The sequence below is a fragment of the Eleutherodactylus coqui genome, chromosome 11, assembly GCF_035609145.1.
Source record: "Eleutherodactylus coqui strain aEleCoq1 chromosome 11, aEleCoq1.hap1, whole genome shotgun sequence".
Taxonomy (NCBI): Eukaryota; Metazoa; Chordata; class Amphibia; order Anura; family Eleutherodactylidae; genus Eleutherodactylus; species Eleutherodactylus coqui.
Genome location: NC_089847.1, coordinates 133,178,053 through 133,201,592, shown reverse-complemented (window position 1 = coordinate 133,201,592; position 23,540 = coordinate 133,178,053). Strand labels below are relative to the sequence as shown.

The 23,540-nt window shown below is 47.6% G+C and overlaps 1 protein-coding gene across 1 annotated transcript in view; it reads left to right on the top strand.

Moving 5' to 3' along the window:
- The first annotated feature begins 1,690 nt into the window (after window positions 1–1,690).
- GALNT18 (polypeptide N-acetylgalactosaminyltransferase 18) overlaps window positions 1,691–23,540 on the top strand; it is a 182,882-nt gene continuing 161,032 nt past the window's right edge. The window contains exon 1 of the mRNA XM_066583549.1: window positions 1,691–2,018. Coding sequence (XP_066439646.1) covers window positions 1,775–2,018 — 244 coding nt within the window. The 5' untranslated portion in view covers window positions 1,691–1,774. The remainder of the gene's footprint in view (window positions 2,019–23,540) is intronic.

Here is a 23,540-nt window from a genome sequence, read left to right as displayed (position 1 = left end):
AGCTGTAGATGATTACTCTGTATAACAGTACAGTATGCACTATATCACACGGTATGTACTATCAGTAAGATATATGCTATATTTAATGGTATGTACCATCAGTACAGTATACACTACATTTACTGGTATGTACTATCAGTACAGTATACACTGTATCACACAGTATGTACTATCAGTACAGTATACACTATATCTGACGGTATGTACTATCAGTAGCGTATACACTATATCTTACGGTATGTACCATCAGTAGCGTATACACTATATCTTACGGTATGTACCATCAGTGCAGTATACACTATATCTTACGGTATGTACCATCAGTAGCGTATACACTATATCTTACGGTATGTACCATCAGTGCAGAATACACTATATCTTACGGTATGTACCATCAGTGCAGAATACACTATATCTTACGGTATGTACCATCAGTGCAGTATACACTATATCTGACAGTATGTACTATCAGTAGAGTATACACTATATCTTACGGTATGTACCATCAGTGCAGTATACACTATATCTGACGGTATGTACCATCAGTGCAGTATACACTATATCTGACGGTATGTACCATCAGTACAGTATACACTATATCTGACGGTATGTACCATCAGTGCAGTATACACTATATCTGACGGTATGTACTATCAGTAGCGTATACACTATATGTTACGGTATGTACCATCAGTAGCGTATACACTATATCTTACGGTATGTATCATCAGTGCAGTATACACTGTATCTTACGGTATGTACCATCAGTGCAGTATACACTATATCTTACGGTATGTACCATCAGTGCAGTATACACTATATCTGACGGTATGTACCATCAGTGCAGTATACACTATATCTGACGGTATGTACCATCAGTGCAGTATACACTATATCTGACGGTATGTACCATCAGTGCAGTATACACTATAACTGACGGTATGTACCATCAGTGCAGTATACACTATATCTGACGGTATGTACCATCAGTGCAGTATACACTATATCTGACGGTATGTACCATCAGTGCAGTATACACTATATCTTACGGTATGTACCATCAGTGCAGTATACACTATATCTTACGGTATGTACCATCAGTGCAGTATACACTATATCTGACGGTATGTACCATCAGTGCAGTATACACTATATCTGATGGTATGTACCATCAGTACAGTATACACTATATCTGACGGTATGTACCATCAGTGCAGTATACACTATATCTGACGGTATGTACCATCAGTGCAGTATACACTATATCTTACGGTATGTACCATCAGTGCAGTATACACTATATCTGACGGTATGTACCATCAGTGCAGTATACACTATATCTGACGGTATGTACCATCAGTGCAGTATACACTATATCTGACGGTATGTACCATCAGTGCAGTATACACTATATCTGACGGTATGTACCATCAGTGCAGTATACACTATATCTGACGGTATGTACCATCAGTGCAGTATACACTATATCTGACGGTATGTACTATCACCTCTCATATTTTACGCGCCGCTCTGAGCGCAGGAATGTGCGGAGACAGGAGCAGGTTTTACCTCTGAAGAAGCCCCGCCCCCTCTCCAGTGATAGGTCCGCGGTGCGGGCACCGGCGCGGTGATTGGCTGGCCGGCCTGTCACATGGTGCCCGCTGTGCCCGGACTCTCTCCTGGAGGTGCTGGCCGCTCAGTGCGATGAGAAGCGGCGGAGAGTTGTGTGCGCTCCCGGGACCCGCGCCGCGCCGCTCTATGGAGGCAGCCGAGGATGCTGTGTACCAGGAAAACCAAACCGCTCGTCTCCACCTGCGTCATCCTGAGCGGCATGAGTAACGTGCTGTGCCTGCTCTATGTGGGCTGGGTCACCAACTACATGGCCGGCCTCTACGTGCGGGTCCAGGAGCCCCCCGAGAGACCCAAGCTGGAGCCCCCCGAGGACAAAGCCGGGGACACCCTGCGGATCATCGAGCGCCTGGAGCGGCTGGAGAGCGTCATCAACCAGCACATCCAAGGTACAGCGCTGGATATACTGTCCCCTACCTGTATATACTGTCCCCTACCTGTATATACTGTCCCCTACCTGTATATACTGTCCCCTACCTGTATATCATACTATAGACACCTGTATATACTGTCATCAACCAGCACATCCAAGGTACAGCGCTGGATATACTGTCCTCTACCTGTATATAACAGTATATACTGTCCCCTACCTGTATATACTGTCCCCTACCTGTATATCATACTATAGACACCTGTATATACTGTCATCAACCAGCACATCCAAGGTACAGCGCTGGATATACTGTCCCCTACCTGTATATAACAGTATATACTGTCCCCTACCTGTATATACTGTCCCCTACCTGTATATACTGTCCCCTACCTATATATCATACTATAGACACCTGTGTATATACTGTCATCAACCAGCACATCCAAGGTACAGCGCTGGATATACTGTCCTCTACCTCTGTATAACAGTATATACTGTCCCCTACCTGTATTTACTGTCCCCTACCTGTATATAACAGTATATACTGTCCCCTACCTGTATATACTGTCCCCTACCTATATATCATACTATAGACACCTGTATATACTGTCATTAACCAGCACATGCAAGGTACAGAGCTGATATGTCACCTGTATATAAAAGCATAGATCATCATCTACCTGTATAATACTATATACTGTCATCTACCTGTATAATAGTGTGTAGACCATCTACCTCCTATATACCTTTTTTATATACAGTCATCTACCTGTGTATAGCATCATAGATCGTCATCAACCAGCACATCCAAGATACAGAGCTGATATATCACCTGGATGTGCTGTCATCTACCTGCATAATACTATATACCATAATCTAACTGTATATAACTGCATATACCATCATCTACCTCTGTATAATGTGATATACCTTCTCAAAGCAGCACATCCAAGATTCAGACCTTGCATATCATCTACCTGTATGCAACCCCCTACACTTATATATACCATCAGCCAGCACATCCAAGGTATAAACCTTCTCACCTGTATATATCTGCATCCTATATACCTGTATATACCATCATCAACTAGCACATCCAAGGTACAGACTGTGTATAGGGTTTTATATACCACCATATACTTCTACATGTCATCAACCAGCATTTCTAAGACAGTCTATGTATCCCTACCTGTATATAACACCCTATGCCTGTATATATTGTCATTAACTAGCACATCAAGATACAGACCTGTATATAACATTGTATACTTACGTGTAGCCTCCTCGTCATTAACAACCAGCACGTCCAAGGTATATATCACTTCTTACTTGTATATAACACTATCATTATCAATCAGCACATCCATAGTACAGAACCTATATGTCACTTATTACTTGTATATAACACCATATGCTCATATAGTATAACTAATAGTCAATCAGCACATCCAAAGTACAGCCTGTCTATGATCTGTGTATACCACCATACTTGTATGTACATCAGCTATATCCATCTAATGGTCATCAACCAGCATATCTGAGGTGGAGAGAAGCAGTGAGTCTATATGTGCTACTAATGATCTGTATATAACATGTCACCCAGCACATCCAATGTAAAACCTGTGTATAACTCCATATACCTTTAAATATAACACATAATCAACCAGCACATCCGAGGTATTTGCCACCAGTATATCTCACTTGTCACCAGCTTTCTGTGTAGAGCACCATATAGAACTGTCTACCTGTATAGCATTATCAGATACCTGCATATAACACCTCACTTATCAGCCCATTCAGGTTGCATAGATGCTGCAAATCTATATACTACTTACTACCTGTATAGTACATTGTCACCTACCTGTATATTATACCATATACCTGTATCATACGTCATTTACTTGTATATTACACCATATATCTGTATAAAACAAAATAGCGAACATCACATCCGGAGCGGCGGGGATAATACTTTATACCGCTACATTCCATCATCTATCTGTATATTACACCATCTACTTAGATATATCATTACCTACCAATCTGTCCAGGAGTTGCCCAAGACTCATTATACTACTTATTACCTGTGGATACCATCGTCTCGTACATCTCAGGTACAGGAGAGCAGTGAGTGTATATTACACCGTCTGCTATCTGTATATAACACACTTTCACCTACTTGTATCTAACAAACTGCTTAGAACTTGGAGGAGCCACCTGTATATAATCACCTCTATATTACACAGCCTCTGTTAATATTGAGAGTTAGCTTACCCCTTGTTTTTGGAAGAAATTAGCGTACTGCTTTATTACTGCACTGTTTAGTCTGTCTCAACATGATCCTACCTCTGTATTACATCTTGATCTAAGCCTTGTATTCTTCTGTGTGTGCTGTCTATCACATATAACATGGTCAGTTACATCGGAGTCACTATATACTGTGTACATTACTCTGTATTACCACTACCTGGATATTATACTGGGGTCACTATGTATCCTACATCTCTACTACCCAGATATTACAGTGTGGCACTGTATATGATGTACAGTATCCTGTATCACCCATACCTGGATATTGCATCAGGGCACTATATACAGTATCCTGTATCACCCATACCTGGATATTGCATCCGGGCACTATATACAGTATCCTGTATCACCCATACCTGGATATTGCATCCGGGCACTATATACAGTATCCTGTATCACCCATACCTGGATATTATACTGGGGTCACTATGTATCCTAGATCTCTACTACCTGGATATTACAGTGTGGCACTGTATATGATGTACAGTATCCTGTATCACTCATACTTGAATATTGCATCAGGGCACTATATACAGTATTCTGTATCACCCATACCTGGGTATTGCATCAGGGCACTATATACAGTATCCTGTATCACCCATACCTGGATATTGCATCCGTGCACTATATACAGTATCCTGTATCACTCATACCTGGATATTACATGAGGGCACTAAATACAGTATCCTGTATCACTCATACCTGGATATTACATCAGGGCACTAAATACAGTATCCTGTATCACCCATACCTGAATATTGCATCAGGGCACTATATACAGTATCCTGTATCACCCATACCTGGATATTACATCAGGGCACTAAATACAGTATCCTGTATCACCCATACCTGGATATTACATCAGGGCACTAAATACAGTATCCTGTATCACCCATACCTGGATTTTACACTGGGATCACTATACTAGATAGAGCATCCTGCATGACCACTACATGGGGATTACACCAGGGCACTGTATACTATGTATGGTATTCTGTATCTCTCCTACCTGAATATTACAATGTATCACTACCATCTGGATATTACACTTGGGCTTCTCATTTACATCATGTGTCTTAGAGATTTCTCAGCAGTGTGCCCCATCTACCTCTGTATTACGCCGCTACCTGTGTGTGATAATGGTTACGCTGCCTCTTTCTTCTGCGCCCCCTTCATGTTTCCTCCTACCGTACGGTAATATTTGCATATTGTCTGCCTTTATACCGCAGTCTCTTTATCGGTGACTCCTCTGATTGACGCTCGATGAAAGGCTTTATTCTCTGTGACTGATGGAACTGTTCTCGCAGATCCGCGCCCTGTTTTTTGGACGCAGGGTATGCGCCCGCTACAGCGATAACAACCATTATACTCTAGTGAAGCCCCCTTACTCCACACGGGAATGGCGTGACTCTGGACCAACCCTTCTACTATCTAACCTTGGGAACCACACTAATGACATCAGATATTGGGGTCCATTTGTAAGATGACCTCCCCCACTACTTTAGACCCCCCAGTGGAGGTGCAGATGAGTTGGTTCTCTTTCCTGGCCCTTGATGACGTCGCAGGGTTCTCCAGCACTGACTGATTGGTGGTCTACCCTCAGGACAGGTTGTCAGTAGCTGATGGGCGGGGTCTACCGCCTGGGACTCCTGCCGGGCTGTCGTGTTTGTGTGTGCAGCTCATAGTGGTCTGTTGTGGTATTGCAGGCCCTGTTCCCATAGAAGTGCCAGCAGCTGATTGGCAGGGTGGTGGATCCACGCCAATATTATTCTGAGGATAGGTCATTGATTGTTCACGGCTGGACTACCCCTTTCAAAGCTCTTTTCATAGGCTTTCCTTAGGCCTTTAAAGGGATTGTCCGGTTGTAAACTATTGATGGTCTATCCTCAGAATAAGTCATGAATAGTAGATTGGTGGGGGTCTGTTTGGGACCCCTTGCTGATCAGCTGTTTGCTGGGCCATGCACTTGTATGCTGGAATGAATTCTCCAGGAAGACTGCTCCATTCTAACTGTAGTGGTGAGGCTTCATACTGCAGACATTGATGTGAATGGGAACTTTGCCTGCAATACCAAACGCGGCCACTACAGTGAGAACGGAGCCGTCTTCTTCCTGCAGAATTCAGTTCAGTGCAAAAGTATGCTGGCCTGGCAAATAGCTTATTGGCAGAGTCCAAGACAACGGACCCTCACCAATCCTGAGGATAGACCATCAATAGTTGATAACTGAATAACCCCTTTAATCAGGGTAGTGGCGATCAGGAGTCCTAAATTGCCCCATTGCCTTTCATTGGACTAATTTCTTCTCTACTTCAGGGCCCTCTTACATGGATTGATTGCGGTGTTACATTATTGGTGCTCGTATAACTGGCCTTTACACAAGCCAGTCGGATTCTACCAGGAGACAATCATTAATGCGATCCTTCATCCCCCCATAAACGATCATTGTAGCTGCAGCCCATCCCCCGTTCACAATGATGACTCTTGATCGATGATTGTGCGTTATGTATCTGCGAATGTACAGATATGAGTTGTATTCGGTAGGGTGGGTGGGGTTTGGGGGGGATACAGTGGGATGCAGGGGGTTGGGTTCTGAGGGGTAACTGGAGAAGAGTCCGGTTAGGGGGATGTGATTTAGGGCTTACATGGAGCTGTGGGTATTGGTGATTAACCTGCTTGTCTGGGGTAGCGCATGTCAGAGATGTGGTGCAGCTCGGGAGAAGTCTTGGAGGCTCAGATTGAGAAGAGCTTGGTCTGAGAGCATTGGCAGCACGGAGGGAACGGGTAGGGTGGTAGACGGAGATGTAGGGCTCCCCTACCGCACACGGGAGTAATGGACTACATGGCACTGGAATAAATCAAAAATACTTCAATGACCGAAGGATAAATCCCACAGACAGCACAAAAACACCGAAAGAATCCCAAAGGGGAATACAGTAATCCCGGAGACCATTAGAGAGTGAAAAAGGGGCCACAACACCCCCCTCCCCTCCCCCACCCTGAATAAGGGACTGCTAAGAACATAAAGTGGCGGAGTGCGGCAGTCCCATGTAACGCCGGAACCAGATGGGGAAACACCCGCTGATGGATAAATGCAGGTGATAATGGAGGTGAAACATCACACAGAATGCTGGTGGGTAATAAAGCGCATGTTCGCAGGTGTGCAGGATGCCCGCTGCCAATACCACCGCGCTTCTGCATCCAAAACAGAGTCAAAATCTGCACCGTCGAAGTCGGCTACGAATGAATCGGCAGGTGACTTCAGCAGCCGCAGCGCTCCACCGACTCGCAATGATTTGCGCAACTTGCAGCAGCCTCTAGCCGGTCAGGTGGAGCAGAAGCGGGATCACCTGACCAGCTGGGCTCTCCAGAAGGGTTGTAGCGACGGTGTAAAGATGTACGGGGTGGGGGAGCGCTGAGGGCGCCAAAATCTGCTGCCGAGTCAGAATCCGCACCAACTTATATTGCGAAAATGCTGCGGATTTTGCCGTGTAATTTTCTGCTGCGACATTTCTGCTATGTGTGAACACAACCTAAGAATGGCGCCCAAAAAGCAGAGCCCGCCATATGATAAGAGAGGGTGCAACAGATGCCCAAGCGTATCTACACGTCGGGCATCCATGGGGGAGTCGTCTACATATGGCGGTATACACGTAGCCTCTGTTGCATCGATCCATTGACTAGCTGAGCTTCTTGGGCGCGCTGCGCCATTCTTGGGCGCTCTTTCCCACCAGCGTTCTGAAGTGTATGAAGGTTCGCTCCTGGCAGCCCGTTTATTATCTTTGTCTCCACCTGCATTTACCCATCAGTGGCGGTTTTCTTTCTCGTTGTGCTGTCGTATCTGCGTGCAGCGGCGCTCCAGCGGTTTACACTCTGATATGTTTTTTAGCGCTCGGCTTGTTTAGCGTTTGGGGGGTCGTGGTCATTTTTCACTCTAATGGTCTCCGGGATTATTGTATTCCCTTTTGGGATTCTTTTAGTGTTTTGATGTGTTTGTGCGGTCCGGGTGGTTTCCTCGCTGTGATTTATCCTTCTGTCATTGAGGTGGTTGTGATTTATTCCGCTGCCTTGTAGTTCCGCGCGCTTTTTTCCATCTCTTGTTATAAGTAGAAATTGTTATTTATTGTGGATTGGCAGCGCCGTGGCTCCGTGGTTGGCGCGACCGCCTTCCAGTCCTGGGGTCAAGTCTGACTACGGACAATATCTGCATGGAGTTTGCACGGCTTTCTTCCAGAATCTGCGGTTTCCTCTCATACACCTGTACGTGCTAATAGGTGAATTGTGAGCCCCGTAATAAGCATGTGCTATATAAATAAGGGTGAGTGCTATTACAGCAGTGAACGACGCAAGGGGGGTCGGGGCAGTGGCGCAGTGAACGACGGGGGGGGGGGGGGGGGTCGGGGCAGCGGTGCAGTGAACGACGGGGGGGGGGGGGGGGGGTCGGGGCAGCGGCGCAGTGAACGACGCAGGGGGGGGGGGGGGTCGGGGCAGCGGCGCAGTGAACGACGCAGGGGGGGGGGGTCGGGGCAGCGGCGCAGTGAACGACGCAGGGGGGGGGGTCGGGGCAGCGGCGCAGTGAACGACGCAGGGGGGGGGTCGGGGCAGCGGCGCAGTGAACGGCGCAGGGGGGGGGTCGGGGCAGCGGCGCTGTGAACGGCGCAGGCGGGGGGTCGGGGCAGCGGCGCTGTGAACGGCGCAGGCGGGGGGTCGGGGGCAGCGGCGCTGTGAACGGCGCAGGCGGGGGGTCGGGGCAGCGGCGCAGTGAACGGCGCAGGGGGGGGGAGTCGGGGCAGCGGCGCAGTGAACGGCGCAGGGGGGGGGGGTCGGGGCAGCGGCGCAGTGAACGGCGCAGGGGGGGGGTCGGGGCAGCGGCGCAGTGAACGGCGCAGGGGGGGGGGGTCGGGGCAGCGGCGCAGTGAACGGCGCAAGGGGGGGGGGTCGGGGCAGCGGCGCAGTGAACGGCGCAAGGGGGGGGGTCGGGGCAGCGGCGCAGTGAACGGCGCAAGGGGGGGGGTCGGGGCAGCGGCGCAGTGAACGGCGCAAGGGGGGGCGGGGCAGCGGCGCAAGGGGGTCGGGGCAGCGGCGCAGTGAATGACTCGGGGGGGGGGGGGGGGGGGGTCGGGGCTGCGTCTCAGGACAGAAAGATTAGAGAGTGAAGCGTTTAGTGAGGAGGAGACTTATCAGTAGTAAGTTACAATAGTCCGCTGTTGTTTGATGGTGGGGAGGCTCCCAACTTCCATAATGCCGTCCACCCTTATGCCCCATTTACACAGGCCGGGGATCTCACGGTGGTGATGTCATCGACAGACGGCGAGTTTAGACTACGTGATTGTCGTTGAGAATCATTCAGTTATTTCCCCCCCCCCCCCCCCCCCATAACGGTCGCAAGAAATCCAAACCTGTTGGACTCCTGATTGCATGCCGCATACAACTTTTCTACTGTAGACAACAGCGTGAATTGTGTGCAGCTGCAACTCTACTGCGACCCGTCAGCGGGTTTTTTTTGGTTTTGCTGTTTTATGATTAAAAAAAAAAAAATGAAGAAAATTGCAGTTCTGAAATGTTCATCCATAAGCGAAGATAAAACAAATCGCGTCCGTTTTTTTGGGATGTGCAGCCTATCTTGGCCTAGGGGTACATTGCAGCAGTGACCATGATACGGGTCGCATGGCCAAACATCGCAGTGTAGCCCTACGATCTTCTAGCCGACTGCAAAAAAAACAAACAAATCCAACCTCGCTCAATTTTAATTATTTTTGTGGTTCACGGGTCGCAGAGTGACTGAAGATTGCAGGGCCGTGCGGCGACTGTATCTAGACAATCCTCAGTGGGTAACCATAGCACATCTTCAGTCTATATTACGCACATATTGTTTTATATGCGTAATATGGGGAGTAAAGAAAAAACACTGCTGGTTTCTATTGGTGTAAACTGACTGTTTTTCGCATGCTGCAGCGTGTCCTATTTTGGTGTGTTGTGCACTAAAAACGCTCATCCTAGTCTGTAGGTGTGCAAAAAGCTCTGTGAATACACTGTTAAATGTGTGCTACTTTTATTTTTGCGCCTGTTGCTAGGAGACGGTGTGAAAAAAGGCGACCTGAATCAGTTTTTTTTTTTTTTAATTTGTTTTGGGTGCACAAAAAAAAATAATACGTGTCAAATATATACCAAAAACACATCTCCACGCGCAGTAAGGACTGAATACGTATCCGCACGTGCGAAGGAGGCCTAATGGGTGGATGCCCGCTGGGCACGGTTCCGCTATCTAGCGCCCCATCATTGTTACTTTGTCTTCTTGCAGCTGTGATGTCGCCGTGGCTCCGCCTCCTCGCCTTCTCCCCACTCCCCTCGGACCACGTAACTTCAGTCTGGGAAGATGGGTAAATATTTGCGGGGCGGCGCGGGACATAATGGTATTTTCACAGCTGGCGGTTATGGCCGAGCATCGCAAAACTAGTTTTCTTATTTCTGGGTTATTTGGCGCAGCAATATTTGTTCTTCTGCGCTGAGAGAATAATAGTAATTATCCACAGTCGTTACCACAGAAACAGGCGCGCTCGTGTCGGGGCGGTGCGGAGCATCCGTGATAACGACCCTGCGATGTACAGTATAAGAGCAGGTGTGATAATGGGCTGAAGGCCAGAGGAGAATGGAGATGGGGGCGACCGCAGAACAACTTCGGAGTCCGCGGAAACTTCCATTGTTCCCTTTCTGTCCCCTCGCCATCTTCATGTTCCATCTGTCCTTTGCTCTGTATCTACGTGACTTGCGGGCGGTGCAGGCTATCGCTGTCCTGGCGCCGCGGCCCCGGGGGACATCGTTGTTAACGTTTCGTCCTGTAAAGTCGTCCACAAGTCCCAACAGGATCCGAAACAGAAGATGAAAGTTCAAGAGAAACTTTTCTCTTATTCTGTACTTTGTAAAACAAGAAGGAAATGGAAATTCTTTAATCGCCGCCGCTCTTCACGAACGGCGTGGAAAGAAAAGTTTAGCATCTTTCACGTAGGCTTTGTTTGGCTGCGATGAAACTTTGGTTTTGTTTGCTTATTTTAAAACTGCAGCAAAGAAATGCATGCGATGTTCAAAAGCAGACGGCGGGCGCGGGGTTAATGGATGGCGGTTTACTTTTGTTTTTGCAGCGGTTTAAAAATGTAGCGCAAAATCCGATGTGTGAACGCAGCCCTAGAACTTTGTCAGTCGTCACTCATTGCTGAGCTGGAGTTTGTTACAGTGTATCAGTAGAAGCATAAAATCCATTTTCTACCCAAAACTCCAGACAGCTTTTACCTTACTGATACATTGTAACAAGCCATTTAATTAGGTGCGTGGGTGGGTTAGGTGGGTTGTCATAAGGAATGTAATGTATGTCCACAGTGAGTGCAGCTCTGGAGTATAATACAGGGTGTAACTCAGGATCAGTACAGGATAAGTAATGTATGTACACAGTGACTCCACCAGCAGAATAGTGAGCGCAGCTCTGGAGTATAATACAGGATGTAACTCAGGATCAGTACAGGATAAGTAATGTATGTACACAGTGACTCCACCAGCAGAATAGTGAGCGCAGCTCTGGAGTATAATACAGGATGTAACTCAGGATCAGTACAGGATAAGTAATGTATGTACACAGTGACTCCAGCAGCAGAATAGGGAGTGCAGCTCTGGAGTATAATACAGGATGTAACTCAGGATCAGTACAGGATAAGTAATATATGTACACAGTGACTCCACCAGCAGAATAGTGAGTGCAGCTCTGCAGTATAATACAGGATGGAACTCAGGATCAGTACAGGATAAGTAATGTATGTATACAGTGACTCCACCAGCAGAATAGTGAGTGCAGCTCTGGGGTATAATACAGGATGTAACTCAGGATCAGTACAGGATAAGTAATGTATGTACACAGTGACTCCACCAGCAGAATAGTGAGTGCAGCTCTGCAGTATAATACAGGATGTAACTCAGGATCAGTAATGTATGTACACAGTGACTCCACCAGCAGAATAGTGAGTGCAGCTCTGCAGTATAATACAGGATGTAACTCAGGATCAGTAATGTATGTACACAGTGACTCCACCAGCAGAATAGTGAGTGCAGCTCTGCAGTATAATACAGGATAAGTGATAAGATGGTGTCCCACATTCGAACAAGCAGATAAGTTTCAGTTGTTTGGGGAGTTTCCTTCTGGGTCAAGTAACTGTAAAACTGATCCTGGATCCCTGGGTGACGACCCCTGTAGGGTTGCGTAGTAAAAGTCATTTTTGTTGTCACTGAACTCTCCCAGAAATGATGAAACTAAGAAGCGCCTGATGAGCGTCCTGACCGGCTGACAGCAGGCGACTGATGGCGTTATTATTTACGGCTCGGCTCTGGATTACATTGAGACGTTCTGCAATGCACTTAATGTGTAATAAATGTAAGATTGCGCCATTGAAGCGCACTTCCACCAGTAATCTCGGAGACGTGCAGCCGTTTATCGGCTGAAATAAACCCCGCAGTAATGAATCCATGAGGGCTTTCCTGGCGCCGCGTTCTGCTCCGTCGAAATTCTGAATATTCATTCATTATAATCTATGCAAATGACAGACAAACATGTAACTTGTAAAAGAGTGACTGGGGAGCGGGCCGGGCGCCGCCATCGCTGTAATGACATTTGTCAAGTCATTGTTGTGTGGCTCGTAGAGCGGGAGGCCGCTCGCGGATAAATGGCAGTAATCTCGCTGTACGAAAACAAGAGTCAGCGCGGAGAGCGAACCGTACGGACGCAGAACGCGGATAGTTACCGGCCAACGGAATGGCTCTGACTACTGATGGTGAAGAAAATGGAAAAGCCCAGTAGCTGTTCAGCCCTAATGGCAGCCGAGGGTTGGCCTCCAATTTAGAACTGTTTACCTGCGGAGTTTCCAATATGTTAGACTGCGCAGACCCATACGGACGGATTACTGCTCACAGCTGAAGGATCGTTACATGTGCATCCAGTCTGTGCGATGAATATACTGGACTCCGGACTGACGCATACTGAGGGTCATTCACATTGTTGTTTTTGATTTCCATTTTGCGCTTCCGCTAGAAGAGCTTCAAAATGGTAAGGAGGTGGGAGTGGTAGGGGGGGGGGGGGTCTGTTTTAGGTTGATTTCAGTACAATTCTCAAATTTATTTTTTTTAATGCTCTGTTTAGTTTGTTTTCCTTGTTTTAAAATGGAAATGGCGTCGACTGCTGCGCTATTTAAGTGGGAGGAAAAAATGGTAGGTTGGCTTTTTTTTTTTTTTTTTTTTTTTTTTTTTATGTTCATCAATGGATGTTGGAGTTGAAAGTGAAGATTTCCGTGAGGTTGTTTTCTTGATCTCCATGGAACCTCCATTTTTAAATGAGCCAGCGCAGAAGGTCAGACTAAAGAATACAAAGCGGAAAAAAAACAACTGATGTAAACCTAAACAAACCGAGAGATTGTGGTGTTTTTTTTCTTCTCCTTTGCGCTTGTTCACACTTGGGTTCAGCCTGTATTATTGGGCTATTCTGGCATTGGGGCTTTTTTCCCCAAATTTTCATCTGTCCACTAGATGGGTGAAAACTGGGCAGTTGGTGTCCGACTACTGGGACCCACACCAATCCCAAGAATGGGGGTCTCGTGTTCACCCCCAACCTATTTCACAGTTCGCAATCCGTTTTCCATTCTCTGTAGCGGCGATGGGCCGCTGGTTGCATTTACACAGATATTATGGCTGCTGCCATGCGACCAATACACTGCAGGAATGGAAGAATGGGTTGTGAACGTTAAAATGGGGAGGGACACTGGCCCCCATTCTCGGGTCCGTGGAAGTCCCAGCTGTTGGACCCCCACCGCTCTATCAGTTTTCGCTTTTCTAGTTGATGAGTGAAAGATGGGAAAAACATTGCCAGAATAACCCTTCCCATCTCTGTTACATTTTTTGAAACAGAGTGACAGAATTACGTCCCACCAGTCTTCATTGATTTCAACGCCCCCCCCCCCCCACCTTTAAACTGAAAGGTGGATAGAGGGGAACGACTGAGGGCGCTATTACTATTGGGGCTACTGGGAAGGAGGCACTATTACTATTGGGCCATAGGAATTAGATAAAAGCATGCGTCGTGATAAGCCACATGCCTAGCCACGCCTACTTTTACCATTGGGCACAGATAGGGCCTACTTTAGTGGCCCCAGTAATTAATATTGGACGCACTGAGTGGAGGGCCTATTACTATTAGGACCATAATTCTACTGGGGCCACTGAATTAACAGATGTAAAAATATGCGTTGCATTAAGCCACGCCCCTACCGCGCCCGCTTACCTTGGCTGGTATTTTTTTGGTGGAGAGGTGACCACCCTGTGTGTGACTACTGTTGCCCCCACTTAACGATCCATCAGAATCCTTGTCTCTGGACCTCTGTGGGTCCCAGTGGTCGGACCCCTTCCGTTCTGAAAGTTCCCCCCTACCCCACCATTGCACAACCCCCTTCGGGCTTCAGTTGTTGAACATTGGATGAGTGCTTTAACCACTTAGTGGCCGCCACCAATACAACTTTGCCATGGAGCTCTAGTGGAAGTCTTGCCCCGGTGTCCCATGGTGTCTAATGACAGTGTGGGTTTTTTTTTTTGTAGGACCCTCATGTCCCAACTGACGTACCCCTTAGGTGCCATGGTCGCTATTTAACTCTGCATCTAAGTAGTTTCAGATGGAGGGGGCTCCTTCTATTAACCCATTACCGCCATGTAACACAGTTGCTTAGTGCCAATGCTTTGCTCTTGCAGCCGGGGTCCTCCATATCTTCTGTTGACATGAGCCTACTAGGCCCTGCAAAATAAAGTTATTTATTATGGTCTGTCCTATTACCGCTCCATGTAGGGGGCGTCAGCGCTGTATAGAGGGATGATCACTGTGATATAATCTCCCGTTCCCGCCCGTCCGCTCCGCGAATGCGCATTGTGACCACTGGAGCGGACGGCGTCCCGTAGAAGAAGGATGTTCCTGTTTTTGAGGATAAGAGCACACGGTGAAAAATAACTTTTTCTTTCTCATTAGCGTCCATTAATCTCCGCTACTTATCTTACGTCTCCTCGCTATTTATCGTGGCCATGATGTACGATCTGTGTCTCCCACCATGACAAGCGCCAAACACGCGCTGATTAATGCAGGAATACTTTTAATGTCAGTGAGTGCTTGTTCTTATTTCCAGAAAGTAAATGCATATTTATTGACGCGTAATTTCCCATCGCGCTGCGAGGACTTTCATTTAGCAGAATGTGTTTTTCTCCGCTCGTCAGCATCTCGTTTATTACTCGGGGCAGGACGCTCTGCTTTATATATATATCTTCAGCAGACGCCATAATTTATTTACTTGTGTTCTTATTACAGATGCAACAATGTATCCAGATGATTGGATGAAGGGCGTAATAACATTGGGGGGTTAGCGGAATGGCGCGCTGACACTTGATTGGGAGGAGGCATAGCTAGGAGCGACATCTATCGTAAAAAGACTGTCTTAGTACTCGTGAGGTTTGATATTTTTCGAGGGGGCTGTTCTGTTTAAACACTTCTGGGGGCTTGGGAGTTAATTTAAAAGGGGGCGGTGTGCGCTCTCCTTTTTAACTATCCGCCACAATGGGAGGACAACTGCAAAGAGTGACTATTTTCTAGGGAACCCAGCTTGTCTTCGCAGGGCCAGCTCATTGATTTCAGTGAGTGATGTAATGCTTTAGTTCTCCTGTGGGGGAGCTGCAGGGAAACTGAACACTTAATGCCAGGATTTCCCCACAGATCATTACTGATCGCTGGCGGCCAGAGCAGTGCGCACTCCTGCAATTGGCTTATTGTCAGAGGACACTGCTACTTAATAGGATTGTTGGAAGGGGAGCGCCGCGTCTTATGGCACATTACTAGAATGTGAGAACTGCAGTAATAAGGGCTCATTCACACAAGCGTATGCGGATTCAGTCGCGTCCATTAGGCTGCATTGTTACGTGTTAGAACTGTACATATTTTCACCCCCTTGCATTCGTCTTGTGCCCATTAATACGCGGTGATTACGGCATAAAGAAAAAAAAGCGCAAGAAGGCCTCGTTAGTTTCCTGCATAAATACGCAAGGACATGAATGCTGCCACTAGATAAATACCGTACACGCCATGACGATGGGCGTTAATGTTATCCCGCCCTGACTGCTCGTTGGGGGTCTGTCTGCTGGGACCCCCAGGCATCACACAAATGGCATCCTTCAATGTCCCTATGAATGGAGCAGCGCTGCGCATGCGCCGCCACCGCACCGCGCACTTCTAGAATGGAGCCGAGTCAGACATGGAAGTTCCAACCAATCAGCTGACCAAGAAGCAAATACTCGTTTATTGGCTGACCACGTTTTTCGTAAAGCTGAAAATCCTCAAAGGCTGTGCGTTTTGCCACGTGAACGGAGGGTGTGCGGCCGACAGCCATGTTTCTGCATGCAGGCCAACGGATCACATGGACCATCTGTTGTCCCGCGTAGTCTGAATGGCCCGTATACACAGCGCCACCAACAGGGCTCAGTTGTCACTAGTCGTTGCGTTTCATGCTCGGTGTAAACAGAAGTCGCTCAGTCTGTGAATTGAGGCGGATGGGCGTTAGCGATCCCCGGCCGGCGCTGGCTCCGCCTCCATTCTCTTGAACCACCGCAGTCGTTCTGTTCATAGCGACCTTTACACAGGCCGATCACGAGTGACTGTGAGATCATCTGACCCTATGGGGGACGTCACACGTTTATCACCCGTAGAGAATCGGCGCTGTCGGCGGCACATTGACTGTTCACGCGTGCCGCCGCTAACCAGGCAAAAAAGACCCGATCGGCTGATCAACGAGCTTTGGTTAGTTCGCCAGCTGATGGGCCGCAGCCTGCGCACCAGCAGTCGGGACAATGAGTGTTTACGCAATTGTTCCTGTCAGAAGGGCCCATTCACACGAGCGCACCTTCTGTCTGTATTCTTTACTCGCTCAATACGGACGGCGCACGGACCCGTTAAATTGTGTTCAGATGCGCACTGTGTTAAAAAGAACAGATCTATCGCAGCGTTTCCTATTGTGGCCCAAAATTGCCCATTAAAGTCTATGGGAGCGTAAAAAACCCCCGAAGTGAACACAGATGTTACTTTTGCGCACTGCGCTCTTTATGCATGTTGCGAGGAGCGTGTTACATCTGTATTAAACTGTTTTTCACGTGTGCAAAAGAGAAAAATGCATGAAGGTCCAAAAGATGGCAGTTTTGTCACGACACACAGAAAATGGGACGCGCAGTGCGGGTTTCAGGGATTTTGGTTTTTGAAAAAAATGTAAAAAAATAAGATGCACAGCTTTTTTTTTTTTTTTTTTTTTTTTTTCCTCCCTGTTCAAGAACTCCTGGAGCAAAGCAACCCCGCCCCCCAATCAAAACACACAAATTCAGGGGTACAGGAGCAGGAAGTGTTGTCATAGTGACACGGCCTAATGGGAAGGCCTGGAACTAAACTCATTGCCTCATTATTGAACTTTGCACACCAGACTTTTAATATAGATTTCCCTTTAAAGAATTGTGTATAAACAGGATTTTTAGGGTTAACCCTGCAAAACCGCGGAATCTCCCAAGAGGCTGAGAATATTCGGTCCGGCTGCGCTGCGAGGACGTGGAATTCGTTTACTATAAATGGGATTATTTGATTAAACTGGGAATGAAATTGTTTATAATCTATAAGAGTCGCCGGCGTCCTGCGGCTGATTGGACGCCCCCCCACCCCCCATTGATCGGAGTCGGACTTGGCAGACTGAGGTCACTAATGGCGAAGCCGTCTGGTAAACGGCCCGACCGCAATTATACAGCTAATCGTCTTAAATTATTTCCGCATCTCGTCGCCTCACGAGTGTCCGGAATGCAGAGCCGCCGCGACCCTCATCGGGAACTCTGCTAAATACTCTGATAAGAAGGAATAATTGAACGGCGGCCAAATCTGCGTGAATTACGTTATTCCAGTGTGAAATGTCAGACGCTGTTATGTGGAACGGAAGGGCTCGTCAGACAGCGCTGTGTAAACGGTGGTTGCTACGGGCAACAAGCGCAGTTTTACTGTCAGACAGCTCTGATAAATGAGGCCCAATCGGAGCTCGGCTTTCATTTCTGAAACTGCTGAGGTAAAATGAAAGCTGCGCTGTGATTGGCCGCTGTGGGGATGGTAGACGGAGCGGAAATGTTGCGGAATTTCCATTGTAGAAAATGCCGCAGCGTTTCTGCTTCCGGACCAGAATCAATATCTGCAGTATCGGTGCGTATTGTAAAATCCGCAGCTGATTTCAGAGGAAATGGAGGGCCCGTTGTGTAATCTATACCGCCGATACGCGTCGCCATGGGAAATATAAACAGAAAACAGGTGGTCTGTGAATGGCGGCGTGAGTGAGATACGCTGCCGGGCGCAGTACAATATTGCCGCTATATGCGGCGATAGGCCGTGTCACCAGCGGCTCCACAGCGGTATAACGCTGCGTGACCCGTGTAATATTTTGCGCATACAGTCATGTGAGGCGAGCGCGGAATCTTCTGGAATGACCGCGAATACGTAACTGATCTTGGGTTAAAATACGCACCAATGCTTCAGATTTTGACTACTTTTTGGATGCAGGAAGTAAACAACCGGCGAGGATTTGCCGTGTCCCGTTTTCCCCTTTTAAAGGGGTTGTATCACCTAACCACAGGGAGGGAGATAAGTGTCTGGTGGGGGTCCGATTGCTGGGACCCCCACAGATAGAGTCCATGTACGGACGGAGCCGCTGTCATGCATGCGGTTCTGCTTCATTCCCCTGTACAGGACTGTGGAGATGGCGGAGCTCTGTAGTCGTCGACCAACAGCAGGTCCCGTAGGACACTGGGGACCCCCATTCTTGGGATCGGTGGGGGTCCTAGCCGTGTAACCCCCCCCCCCCCCCCCCCCTCAACTGATCAGAGACTTGTCACCTAAGCTGTAGTTTACCTCTTGGGGCGCCATTCGCACAGCAGAACTTCTCCGTGAATTCTGCGCCCAAATCCGCGGCGACATTGGCGCTCTTGTATCTTTCTATTGAACGGTACGGGAATCTGAGCCGCAGGTCGCAGGCGGAGGATGTTCAAATCTGCCTTGTGGAGAATCCCCGTCAGACGTCCACGTGCGGATTCTGCGCATTGACTTGGGCTAAACTCGCATGAAAGTCCACTGATGGTTGCAGTGAAAACGGTTTGTGGTTTTTATGACCAAACTTGCGTCCGCTGGTCTGAATGAGCCCCTAGTCTCAGCCCCAGGGAAGTGTCTGTCTAATTCATCTTCGCAGTTTTTACTGCGGCGAGCAGCATGGCCGCCAACCCCTGGAGCAGTAATTACCGGATTCTGCCGCGCCTTTCCCTTATTGCCCCGTTCCAGGGTACATTCCGTATTGAGGAATCGCCATGAAGTGAAAACCCCTGTGTGGTGGTGTCATGGCGGGCCCATTGGTTGTCGGGATTCTTCGAGGGGCGGTCTGTTTCACAGAGAATATCTGACGTTGCTGACGCGTTCTGTGCCGCCTCTGCAATATCGATCAGATGGAGAGACATCAACCTGCGTTTTTTACTTCTGCCAAGCCGCTGCATCTCGGAGGGACTGAGTTCAGCGGAAAGTGATGTACGACGCGCTGCTTCCATTTTCTGCTTTGGCTTAAAGCCTCACAGTAGAAAATCTGGTCTGAAGTCATAGAGCATCCTGCAACGGAGCGCCAACCACACCCCAGCCGGGGGACATGTACTATGGGGTTCATCGTTCCTTGACAACACCCCCACCCCCCTCCCCTTCCTAAATTATAGTGCACCCGTCCCACAATAAAAAAAAAAAATGACCCAGTAAGTATAAGTCTGACTTGTCCTAAAAAAAAAAAGTGTTTTTTTTTTTCCCCTCCCAGAAATGGCGCCACTCCTGGCTGTGGTTGTGTCAAGTATTGCAGCTCAACCACTCTCGTGAATCCCGTTCATAGGGATGTCTGGTTTTTGCCGACCTGGGTGACCACTTACATGGTGTCCTTTACTATTCCCACTAGAGACCCAACTTTTCCAGACCCCTGAGTAACCGGGCCAGATCTATGTATATGAGTCTGTAGAGCTGTAACGGCGGCCGTAAAAAAAAAAAAAAAAGTTTCATAGAATTTTTTTAACTTTTTTTTTTTTTTTTTAAAGCGAATTTTAAATCTCGGGGTCTTACAAGGAACAGCTTATAAATAATTGGTTGTGTGAGCGGCGTCCCCCTGAGGTCGTCATCAGTACCGCCGCTCTGATATTCAGCTTTTAATAATCTATGTCTCGGTTCTTGTCTCCAGGACACTGAAGGAAGTGTAACGCTAGCGCAGCGATGGCGGTGATCTGCCCCCCGATGAGCGCAGACGCCCGGCGGAGAGCTGCGTGGTCTTTAATTAAAGACAGATTTGGCGGCGAGTTTAGTATAAGAAAGGATCCCCTCCCCGATATAAGCCTCATCGGGCAGCTCATCACCGACGGGCATGACCGGGAAGGAAGGAGAAATATGCAAAAATATGTAATTTATGGAAATGAAATGGAAAAATACTTAGTAATCTGTTTTATGGAGCTGTGGTTGTTAATTCATTTAATGGGAACCTGAGTTACATCCTGTATTATACTGCAGAGCTGCACTCACTATTCTGCTGGTGGTGTCACTGTGTACATACATTACTTATCCTGCACTGATCCTGAGTTACATGCTGTATTATACTCCAGAGCTGTACTCACTATTCTGCTGGTGGAGTCACTGTGTACATACATTACTTATCCTGTACTGATCCTGAGTTACATCCTGTATTATACTCCAGAGCTGCACTCACTTTTCTGCTGGTGGAGTCACTGTGTACATACATTACTTATCCTGTACTGATCCTGAGTTACATCCTGTATTATACTCCAGAGCTGCACTCACTATTCTGCTGGTGGAGTCACTGTGTACATACATTACTTATCCAGTACTGATCCTGAACTACATGCTGTATTATACTCCACAGCTGCACTCACTATTCAGCTGGTGGAGTCACTGTGTACATACATTACTTATCCTGTACTGCTCCTGAGTTACATCCTGTATTATACTCCAGAGCTGCACTCACTATTCTGCTGGTGGAGTCACTGTGTACATACATTACTTATCCTGTACTGATCCTGAGTTACATCCTGTATTATACTCCAGAGCTGCACTCACTATTCTGCTTGTGGTCACTGTCTACATACATTACAGTTCCTGGAGAGCAGTGCAGCAGGTGCATCTGATGAAATGCGCATTTCTAGTGTGGTGTTCGCGGAGTAGCGGTTCGCTCTGGTCGGTGACCTGTTAAGCTGACGGCACGGCAGGATCCTTGTTAACCCTCCCCCGCTCCAAGACTCTCAAGTCAGCAGAAGCATATGGTGTCCGGGAGATGAGGCCTGGCAGCCGCCACCATCTGTGTTCCGGGCCGCAAGATGAAGCGAGGGCTTAATTAGTTTACTGCATTTAATTAATGATGCGCTTTTCTTGTAAAGAATATTTACTCGTTTACCGCAATTATTTGCCATTTTTAATTTCGAAATCAAACGGACTGAAGTGAGCGCTGTAAATATCGGAGCCGCGCCTGCGGAGTCTGTCGGCCCGTAGTGGACAGTCGTGTTAAAAGGGTTTTTTTAAAAAAAAAAAAAGTTCACTTGTGCTCCGTTAGTGCTTTTTTTATTTTTATTTTTTTTTTAAACCCACTAATGTCAATGGGGAACATGTATGTTTGCTCCAAAAAATGGAATAGAGCGCGGGTGTGAATGGGCCCTTAAAGGGATTGTCCCACCAATGCAAGTTATTCCTTATCTACAGTATAGTGTGCAACTTGCAGATCCGGCTGCTGGGCCCCTACCCATCCGATGAGCTGGAGTTAGAAACGCCGCGTTCGAGTATAGGTCTGCAAAGCCCCACTGAAATCAATAGGAGCGTTGTACCATGCTTAGCGCAGCGCCAAGCTAACATGGTAAAAAGCAGCGAGTGTGAGCATCCTTAAGAGATTGGAAACCCATCCTGATGATGTCCAGCTTGGGCCACATTCATATCTGCATCGGAGGCCCCGCTTATAGAATCTCCAGTGGAAAATAGCCCAGCAGCCTGCACTATTTCTGCCTCAAAAAAAAATATTGGGACGGCATTCCGGAAGTAGGACCGACCTCATAATAGTCAGTGGGTTCTGGCTGTTCAGTATTATGGTTACTGCATTCCTATAACGGAGCCAAGCGATGGAAATTATGCTGGAGGCTGAAAGCGGCTGTTAATATGTTACAATGTATCAGTGCAGGTAAGAGCCATCCCGTTCCTGAGCGAGATTGTTGTTACTGATACATTGTAGCAAGTCATCAGCTGTGTGAGCCAGGACTGGTTACAGTGGTTGGTAGGGCTACTCGCCTACTTCTGGCCATGATGGGGGTTAAATTTTATTTTTCTTTTTTTAAACCTGCGATGCACACTGCAACCTCATTTGAGGTTGATGCGAGTTTGCGGGGCCGCGCAGTAACTTTTGGTTGTGCAGCCCGTCGCTGCCGCTAGTCGTCATATAGTCCTAGCCTAATAAAGGAACAGTTTTCTCTGGAGTCATAAAGAGAAGTGCGCTGGCGGGGCGTCTATGCAAGCGGACGTTGTGGAGTTTTATTTATACTCTTTGTAATGTTGCGTCCAACCAGTCACCTCCTGCTCCACTGGCAGTGTCAGTCCTTACTGCAGTTTGGTGATTATATTCATTCTTCCTTTCACATAACCTAATGTATCCCATGCCAACTGGCCGTGTTCCTCTAGAGTCCCGTCTCCGCTGAGCGATGCCGTCTCAAGTCAGTGCTGCTGGAATGAACTTGCAGAAAATAATACATCAGCTTAAAAACCAATCGCGGCTTCCATTCGCGGTAGCGCGGCGCGCTCAGGGCAGAGTATTTAACCTGCTAATTATCTCTGTGATTGACTATCTACCTACTGAATTATTGTAATGCTGTGACAGAGATTGCGTTGTTTGAGCCAGCAGCGAGCCGCGCGAGGGGGTGAGGACGCCTCATTGATATGCATACAGTAACATGAATGCTAGTACCGCAGGAAACGTGCGAAACGCGATGTATTATAAACGGATTAGGCGCATTTCGATTTTTCTATTGCCTTAATGCACTGCAGACAACGGATGGGGCCAGCGGGGTCATTGTTTGCCACGGTCGACACCTGGA